Source organism: Nestor notabilis, unplaced genomic scaffold, assembly GCF_000696875.1.
Source record: "Nestor notabilis isolate BGI_N333 unplaced genomic scaffold, ASM69687v1 scaffold7105, whole genome shotgun sequence".
NCBI lineage: Eukaryota > Metazoa > Chordata > Aves > Psittaciformes > Psittacidae > Nestor > Nestor notabilis.
The window spans coordinates 31411-41423 of NW_009928747.1; the positions used below are offsets into that span (position 1 = coordinate 31411).

At 40.9% G+C, this 10013-nt stretch overlaps 1 protein-coding gene across 1 annotated transcript in view; it reads left to right on the forward strand.

The window, feature by feature from the left end:
• LOC104405816 (olfactomedin-4-like) overlaps positions 1 to 9290 on the forward strand; it is a 21661-nt gene extending 12371 nt beyond the window's left edge. Inside the window, 2 exon segments of the mRNA XM_010014646.1 lie at positions 616 to 769; positions 8470 to 9290. Coding sequence (XP_010012948.1) covers positions 616 to 769; positions 8470 to 9290 — 975 coding nt within the window.
• The last annotated feature ends 723 nt before the right edge of the window (positions 9291 to 10013 follow it).

Here is a 10013-nt window from a genome sequence, read left to right on the forward strand (position 1 = left end):
TTATAGACCCCTATGCTTGAAAGCCTCTGTGCTTTACATAGATAATTAAAAAATTAGCTTCCGGTTGCTAGGGCAGTGGCCCAATCAATATGAAATCAAGAAATTGGAAAGACTATCACCTTCCCAGCAGACTATAAATCACATTTTCAAAATTGTAGTTAATCACTCACCTAGAGAGTATAATTACTTTAGATGGAAAGTGAAACATCATTTACTCCATTGTCCTCTAGATCATCAAGTAGGTGATGGAAAATGTTATTTATATTTGCAAATAAAATTCCAGATACTTTGTAAGGCTGGAACAAGTACTTTTTACATATAATAGCTAGTACTCCCTAAGACTTACTGGATATTTTTATATATAGTACAAAAATAACACTATATTTTTGCACTACATTACACATCTGAGAGTTAAAACATTTCCTTGTGGTCACATATATCTGCTGGAAATATGAAGTTCAGGCTAGCAGGATGAAGTCTATTCTTAGGGCTATTTCTTAAAAACTGTTCTGTAACATCTTCTGTGGTATGATCAACACTGCTTGAAAATATCTGTAAAATAAAGTCAACAGAAATTTAAACTTATTTTCTTTTTTTTTTTTTTTTTTCCTCTAGATCACAAATCTGACTATACTGGTAAATGAACTAGAATCACTGGACAAAAACAATATCCTTGCAATTCGTCGACAAATTGTGGATCTGCAGAAACGACTGAAATAGTGTGAAGAGAACACAAACAAAACTAAAGTACCCCCTTATTTCCCACCAGGTAAGTGTTTCTGTTGTTTATCAGATAAGAAACAACATAATACATGGGTAAAACAGTAAATGAAGAGATTTCACTTTGTTGATATTAAATACGATTGTAATGATACTACTTAGCTCTTGAAAAATTGAGCAGACAGCTCCTAATGTTTCATCAATGGGTTCAAAAGGAAAATAAAGGCAGGAAACAAACTTCTCCAGACACAGTACCTATTTTCAACTGGAAAAAGTTGTCATCTTCCTCTTACCTGCAGTATGAAAAGCAAATCTCTAACCCCTCTTTTTCAAAACAACTACTTTCTTGTTTTGATTTTGTGGGAAATCATGCTTTTTTCTGACCAGCTTTGATTTTTAATAGCTCCTGTGAGTGTGACTGTGTCATGGCAATTTCGTTCTAATGTTGCTTGGAAATGTATGCAACAGTTGATTACTAAAGCTGTTGGTATGCAAGCTCCAGAAGCTAGCTTTGCATGAAAATTACTTTTGCTTCACAATCTTTAGAAAAGATTTTTCTAAATCAGAAGGTCAAGAGACTTGGGAGGAAATTCTGGTCTTGGCAGAAAAGTGGGAGCTTTAACACTGATTTCTACTGAACTAGGATTTATAATTTTCTTAACTAATAAAGGTTATGTTCTAGGGCTAAGACCAGTGGTTCCAGAATGCAGTTCATATAAAAATATCAACAGTCACAGGTTGTAGTAATTAGTTTACAACTGGAATAATTTTTGTCTTGACATTGTGTTCAGTTTGAAAAATCACATTGTAAGTGAATCATAGTCTGAGAAGTTTTCAGAGTCAGATATGATATGCTGGAGAAGACCGTTTAGGAAACACTGGTGTAGGTATGCCATGTCAAGCACCCCACTTGCTAACAGACAGGAGGATTTATCAAACTGTGTTGATCCCATGAGTGTTGTATACACAGGGAGTTCCTTTTGACAGATTGTTGCAAGAGAGAAAGTGCTCTGTTGTGTACAATACTCAGGGGAAGGATCCTGCCTTTTCACATAAGCTGGTTAGCAATCACCTAGAATTACCCATAGAAAAGGAGTAGTGCTTGCAAGGAGTGCAGATTTGCACCTACTAGCATTTACCTCTTATGACCTTGGGACCAGCTAGTTCAAACATCTTATTGGAAAGGTGAGAGGCAGAAATACAAGCTTCTCTTAGGGTCAGCAGCCTTTCCTATTGCAACCTCCTGAGGGTTTCATGGCAGCGTAGGCAGCTGCTGCTCTTCTCTGCAGGATGCATGAGTAGCACCTTGTCTGGGCATCAGGCAGGAGAGAAAGCTGAAACAAAAACATGTGTTGCAAAATCTCAAGGTGCTTCACTGCTCCTTAAGGAAGGGTTTAAAATGTTCCAATGAAAGAAAAAACACAACAAACCCCAATATTTTAAAAGGATTGGGGGGGGCATCTTATTGATTTACTGAGGGTGACAGTGTGTGGAAGAAGGAATCTTTCTCTTCAAGCCTACAGCAAGCCCTTATTTCAGTGGGAAAGTAGTGAATTCTGGAACAAGAATACACTCATGTCCTTCCATGAGTGGTGGAGAAAGGGGCTGCTTTTACACCTGGGTGGTTGGCATGAGCATATGTGAGATGTAGGAACTTTCATGGAGTGGAAAAGGGAGTTTTAGGCTTCACAGTGCAACTTCGTGCAGGGATAGGCAAGTCATGTCTAGAGCAGGTGGGTAAATGTAACTGCATAGGATAGTGGCTGTACTAGGATTATTTAGCATTTTTTCTCAGGCCATGGTGAGGAGATGGACAGAGTTTATCTGGGACCATATTCCTGACCTGTGTGCCAGCTTGCTCAGGCACCTTTGGATGTTGCTGTATTACATGAAAATTACATAGCAGAAAATAACCTAGAAGACCAAAACCCCAGGTGGTATGAACAATAGCTCCATTGACTTCCAAAGAATTACAACCATGGACATCAGCTAAAGACATCCCTCTGGTGTCGTCCGTGAGTTTGTCTTCTGCCCACAGCAATAGGAATCCTAGAGGGGTTGGAGGATGTATGTGGGCATGTTGTCATGGCCACCTTCAGGGTGAAGGTGGATGCTGGGGTTGGCACAAAGGACTGTCAGATCAATTTCCCTGGGCTGGCGAGTTTCCAGCCTCTTGGGAGATGCCAGCTGTACAGATAACCCAGGTGTTATGTAGGCTCAGATCCCTACTAATCCACTCAGGACTGGCATATCCTGACTTTGTGTGCTTGGTGGAGAAGTATTCTCTGGGCAAAGAACTTTGTAGAGCAATTATGTGTCCTGCAAACTATATCTGAAAACAAGTAGAAGTAGTACAATGTTATAGCTTAGGGACATGGAGTAAGTAAGGGAGAGAGCTGCATTTTCTAGATGGTCATTTTGGAGGTTTTGCATGGATGCTCACACCTAGGCCTCCAAAGCTCTCTAGCATTCATTTATGTGTATGAACACAATTTCCATACATTTTGTCTGCAAGTTTGAATGCCTTCTTGAATTCCTGCCAAAACATTTGGCCTTGCCCTGCTTTTAGTTCATATTATATTTATAATGTTTGTATTAAACTGACTCTTTGTCCTGTTTTCCATCCGTGCTTTGTTTCCTCCTTCATCCTCTCTCCTGCATATTTTGGGTGGGCAACATGAACTACAGAGAGCTTGGCTAATCCCCAAGCTGTCTAAGACCGTGAGTCTAAAGGCAAGTTTAATTACAGCTTCTTGCCTCTCAGTGCTGTAGTATGCAGCCCTCTGACTCTGCCCCCCAAGGCTTTGCTGCTGTATTTCTCAGAGTGAGCAGGCCTGTTCTTAAACAACATAGCAGAAAGAAATCACTGGTGTCCATTTGCCTTACCCTCTGACTGGAGAGGTGGAGGTTTGAGCGTCTGAGATGGGACTCAGTGACTGCATAGCTAATTGTCCTCCTCACCATCACTGGCTTTCCTGTTTCAGCAGTTTCTGGCATCTTTCTTCTCACCACTCCAGTGTGGAGAAATATTTATCCATTTGTTTTTCCTTTGCACTGTTCTCATCAGGGCAACTATAGAGAGGAAAGACCCCGGGATGGTTCTTTGAGGACTCTGCAGCAGATTCTTTGTCATATCTCACAGAAATGGTCTGAGAGAGGCAGCAGGGAGAAGTGAGTCAGTGAAACTCTCAAAGGCAAAAAAAGAAAGAAGGAAAGAAAGAGCAAAGCCGTTTCCCCCTTCCCCCTCCATCTTTTATACATTTAGGAATTAAGGATTTCAAGTTACTGGTGAATAGGTCTCAGCAGTAGTAAGACCTGGTGTAATCTAATGCTGAAACTCAAGCAGTCCTTTTGGAGTTGCATAGCGATATCGCTTTTACCTTACATTTTACCTCCTATGTACCCAATATGTCTGTGGTTTTTGAGTGTTTTGGGTTGTGTTTTGAAATAAGTATGTCCATATACAAAGAGAGATGCAAGCCTGCAGGAACCTGAAAAGAGCTGGCCAGTGCCTCCTCCCCAGGACTGCCTGAACTGCCCCCGGAGACACATGCGTTTCTTCACTGGCAGTTGAGGGAGCTTAGATGAAGCACCTGAACACTTTGTTGCCTGAAGGTAAGCCAGGTGGACTCTGGCCCTCCACCTCCTCCTGTTAGATGCTGACAATGTAAGTCTTCTCTGACCAGCTGTCAGCCTGTGTCTGTGTGCTGTGACACTGGTGAAGACTGAGGTGTCTGCATGGGTCTTCCTATGTGAGTGAGACAGTAAGAGCCACATGAGTCTTTCCCAGAGCAGCTGTCTCCTGTGTTTCAAGCTGTAGTGAGGCTGGTAACAGCTCACACACCTGGATGCAATGGTTTGTCCCATGGGAGAGGAGGGTACAGATACGGTGCTTGGGAGCATGCCTAAGTCCTGGTTTCTGTGGCCTTCGTGGGAGTTCCTTTAAATGTGGGTCCCACCTTGCCTAGTGCTCTTCAGCTGCATAGATGGACTGTGGTCCCTTATCTTCTGTGATCAGATGCAGCTACTTGCTTTGGGGAAGCTGCTGGAGTTTTTTTAGCACCTTCATTGTCAGAGTGAAGCTGATGTGCTTTGTGAGTGCTTTCGAGTGAAGTGGGTGAAGAGAGACCTCATGGGATGTTCAATTCTGCAGCCCATTAGCCAAGCTAGTCAGGCTCCCGCCAGTCCTGACAACTAAGTGCCAGCTTTTTTCTGATGAATAAGAAGGACTAGTAATCAACTGAGCTGAGATACTGTTTCTTCACATAGGGAGAAGTATGTGTCTTTATACCTGTGTTATTCCTCCCTTCACCTATTTGCTACGTAAGCACGAAATAAAGGCAGGTAAAAATACCAGGATGTCATTTACCAGTGGCCCAGAACAATGGATAAATGAGTTAAAAACTTGAAAGTTTGAATAATGCATATGGATTTATTTCAAGTGCCTTCTAATATTTACAATATTACATGACACTTTGTTTCCTTTGTGCATTTTTTTCCCTTAAGATCCAGACAGGGAGGCAAGTTTAGATTAAATAAACAACAATGAATTCTTCTGAACCTGTGCTGAAGACAGATCACCCCCTGACTACCACAGAGTTTTTTGGTAAAAAAAAATAATTATTCCGGGAAGAGTTTTCAAGGAATCAAAACCAAGCTCATACTCTATAGAAACCTCAGACAATTTTTGATGTCATTAAAACTGAACATGCTTCTGACTTTATTTTAATAATTCATTGTTTCATAAATAAAAACCAAACAAGTGTTCAGTAGAGAGATCTCTTTAAGGGAAGAAATAATAATTTATTATTTCTTTTGTAAAAAAGGTCTCTCTGCTGAACACACGTTTGTTTTTTATTTATGAAACAATGTATGAATTATTAAAATAAATCTGGAATTGTGTTCTGCTTAATGACATGAAAAATTATTTGAGGTCGCATATAGATGAGCTTAGCAGTGCTTCACTACCTGCAAGCTTTGGTGCTATGTTTTTCTAAACAAATCAAGAATTTTAGAGCATTTAATAACCATTTATTTCTGGGATAAGTTTATTGTGATTTAAACACAGTAATATATTCAATATGTCACCAGCTTGAAAGAAGCCCTCATGCCGGAGGTAACAATACATAATAGAGATATAAGAAAAAACAGTTCAAATTGATTAATGGAGTTGGCAGGCTGCAAGCCATTTTGCACTGTCTGCCTTAGCTTTCTTTCTTTGCATGAGCTGAGGTATAAGCACCTCCAAACGTTGATATCTGTGCCAAGTACTGATGCCATGTTACTAGCCATGTTACGTGCCATTTCCAGAGATACAGCCGGGATAGCCATGCAGCAGTGCCTTCCTTGTGTGCTGTATTTGGAAATGAGGTTTCTGCTCCAGGGCCTCGTCCTTTGTAAAGCACTTAAGTGCATGCTTAAATGCTTATCTTCTTCAACCCAGGAATGCTGATTCGCATTTGATTCTTGGTAGTACAGAGGGAAGCAGCGTACAAGCAAGGTCATCCTGCACTTCAGGTGCAAGAATCCCAGGACACAGAAGGGGCTGGGGGAGGAGACAGGTTTGTTCACAACTCATGTCACCGATGCAGAGCTGCTCCCGTGCACACTACTGAAACCCAGGAAGTTGACAATGTGGCCTGGGGACATACGGCTTTAGCTCAGCATAATGATTTATATTTAATATTAAGTTGCTCCCCAGCTTCCTCATAGATGTTAAGAGTAGGCTGCAGGTGAATCACATGTCCCCCATGTCACTAGTAAAGGCAGCACAAATCTGTGAGTGGTGAAGGTGTTCTGTAGTGTAAGGAGAGGAATACTGTTTTGAGAAGGGAAGAGACATGGAGAGCTTCACTGCCCAAATGGACTTTACACATTGACACAAATGTTACCCTCTTGCTTGGACATTTCTAACATTCAGACCACAGCTTTCCTTGACCTTGAGGCAGAGCATCTTCCCCCTGGGAAAAGCAGATAAGAAAAAACATTTCCCTGCTTTTTCATCAGTCCATTCTCCATCAAATATCTTGTTCCCCAGTCTTTTTCCAAGAAGAGTACTTCACATTGGTCTGTGTCCACATTTCCCTCTATCTTTGGGATAGATCAGGATGCTTTTGAAAACATGATGCCTCCTAGGCTTTTCCTGTCATTGGCTTTAGGAGTTTTCAGTTCAGCTCTGTAAGTATTGTCTGGCTTTGCTTAGGGATGGCCAGCTTTAAGGGCAATCTCTCAAAGGGATTCCCCCTTAAGGGAAAAAGGTAAATGCTCTCTCTGTTACTTTTCTTTCTGATTTGTGCTAAGATATAGGCCATTTATATGCTAGACATCCCTTCATATGACTGAGGTTTTGAACAGCAACTCTTCTCATACAGGCTGTAAGCAATCATGACATGGTACCCATGCAAAATATTAAAGGCTCAAAAGATAAGTTTGACTTTCATCATTGATGCCATAGCTGGTGGTGCACAGAGTTCCTTTGCTGAGGAAACATCAAGCAGTTGTGGCCATTAGTTTACCCATTAATTGGCATGTGAGGCTTGAGTCTATTCATATTACACACCATCTTTAATAAGGAAGGCTGTCTAGTGGCTAGAGCACCTAATAGAATTGAGAAATATTGGAATACCACTAATCTTGTAAGCTGGTGCCAGTCACTTGACATCTCTGTCTCAGTTACCTCAGACGAACATATCCTTACAATGAAAAATCTGGGGCACTTTTGTGGCAGTAATACAAAAAGCTAATGTCAACACCTGGAAAAAAACATGCTGGTTTTTGCTACTGGCAGCTTTGGACTTGTCAGAGGCCCATGGACGTTTGTGAGTGGAGGATTTTTTCCTCTAGTGCCTTACAATATTGACAACGTATCAGGAAACAGGAATGTCACTGCCTTTCACCACGAGAAAAGTAAAGTATTTCTTGTATTTTGATTAATTTTTCCATGAGCTTGAAATAGCTTCATAGTTGATATGTGGAAAACAGAGCTGTTCTGCATCAGCTTGAAGTTATATTCTCTTCAGAGTTGCTTCACACAAAAACTCAGAGTAATATCTGTATACATTTCCTTGGCTGTGATTGTTACTGTCTGCAGATTTCTTTGAAGGCCTGAGGTGGAAGGACCATGCAGCTGTGAAGCCCTGTTGGAAAGCTGTGATTCTGACAACGGAATGCTAATCTGATATGTGACTCTGGAATTACTGCTGCTGCTGCTCCTTCCTTCCTCTCCACAGTGAAATACACAGAAATCAGATGCTCCCTTTTCTTTTTTTCCCTATCTCCTATGCTCTCAGCTCCACTGAGGTAAAAAATCACCTAAAATACTTCTGAAATTGTATTTTCCAAGGGATTTCCTAGTGCATCTGGCTGATGTGCATCAAATGGGTAGGAACAAAAATCTGTCCCTTGTCTGGAGCAACACAGTGAGCACTTATTTTCTGCAAATTAATCCTAACTGAGGATGGATGTTCCTGTCTTTTTTCCACCACTACTTGCCCCACATAGCTGTAATAATATGTATACTGCTTATTTTTTCTTTATTACTAACTTTCTGAGTCAACTTGGAACACTCAGCGCCATCCAGTTGCTGACCTTGGCCCCAAAATGCGCCTTTTACTCATGAAGTTACGCGTTTATGCCTGGGCTTTGCCATGAAGCTAATCGCTAGTACGCACGCTCCAGAAGCTACAATATGTAAAACCTCTCTCCTAATGATGACATTTGAAAACCCTGTGTTTTTCTTTCTAATTTCAGGTAGCTGCATTCACCGTGGACTGCTGAATGTTAGTCAGCCCTATATCGTAAAGCTGAACTGGAGAGGATTTTCCTACAAATACGGTTCCTGGGGTAGAGACTACTCTCCCTCTAACCCAGAGAATGAAGTCTATTGGGTTGCACCATTAAATACAGATGGGAGAAACTTGGAATACTACAGAATTTATAGTTCCTTTGATGATTTGTTGCTGTTTAAACCGATGTATGAAAGTAGAATAACAAACGGGCAAGGAAGTGGTGCTGCCCTTTATAATAATTATTTGTACTATCATGCTTATAGTTCAAGATATATGGTGAAGCATGATACAAAGAAAAACACCATGGTTTTAAAGAAGGAGCTTCCAAATGCTGCCTACAATAACCGTTTCTCTTATGCAGGTGTTTCATGGCAAGACATAGATTTTGCTGTGGATGAAAGTGGGTTATGGGTAATATATTCAACAGAAAATAACATGGGCAACATTGTGATTAGCAAACTCAATGAGACCACTCTTGATGTGCTAAATACTTGGCAGACAAGACAGTACAAACCATCTATTTCCAATGCTTTCATGTTATGTGGTATTCTGTATGCCACAAGGCCACTGAACACTAGGAAAGAGGAAATCTTCTACATGTATGACACAAGTACTGGCCGAGAAGGTAGTGTTAGTGTCATTATGGATAAAAAATTAGACACAATCCAAAGCATTGATTATAACCCCACAGATCAGAGACTGTATGTTTACAATGATGGTTACCTCCTGAGATATGATGTGACCTTTCAGCCTTAGTATCTCAGTGACATAAGCATGCAATAAAACTAGCAGCAACTAAAATGAAAGATCTGATATACCTTTAGACAATACCAGTTTAGAAGTCATCTGGTCTGATGTACTGTATCTGTGGGTATTACATAAATTACTTACACTTACTTAAAGGAATTGCCCACTCCAGTCAGTAGCATTGCTAGCGGCAGTGTTTGGCAGTACTGGGTTCTTTACGTTTTGATTGGTGTTTATTGGTGCTTGGTGCTTTGCAATCATCCTGCTTCTAAGGGTAGATTTACTGCATAGATTTAGCGCATTTAGTTCACAGAAATTGATGGCCATAGCCTATCTACTGACCAAGAAGTTAATTACCCACTGATGTGCATTTGTCACTGTAACACAAAGCAAGGCACACAGAAACTGAGAATGAATTTCCACCAATCTTCATCAGAGCGAATTGAGGGTTCAGAGAAATTAATAGAAGCATTATGATACTTTAGAAAGTATACTTGATCAGAAGACAGAAACTCATTTGTTAGGCGGAAGCAGTAGTATCTGGCTCAAAGCTTTTGGAAAGAGGGTAGAAATACACTGTGCTGTTTAAATTCTTACCACAGGGAGGAAAGAGAAAGCACTGGGGCAGGGATAGAGCTCACTGCCATCAGCATCATAGTTACAGTGGGACAGCAGCCCCTGGGGCCCCACTTGTAACTGCTTCCCAGCAGCTTATTGGAGTGACTGTGGGGACAAAACTAGCAACAGGACATTCACCAA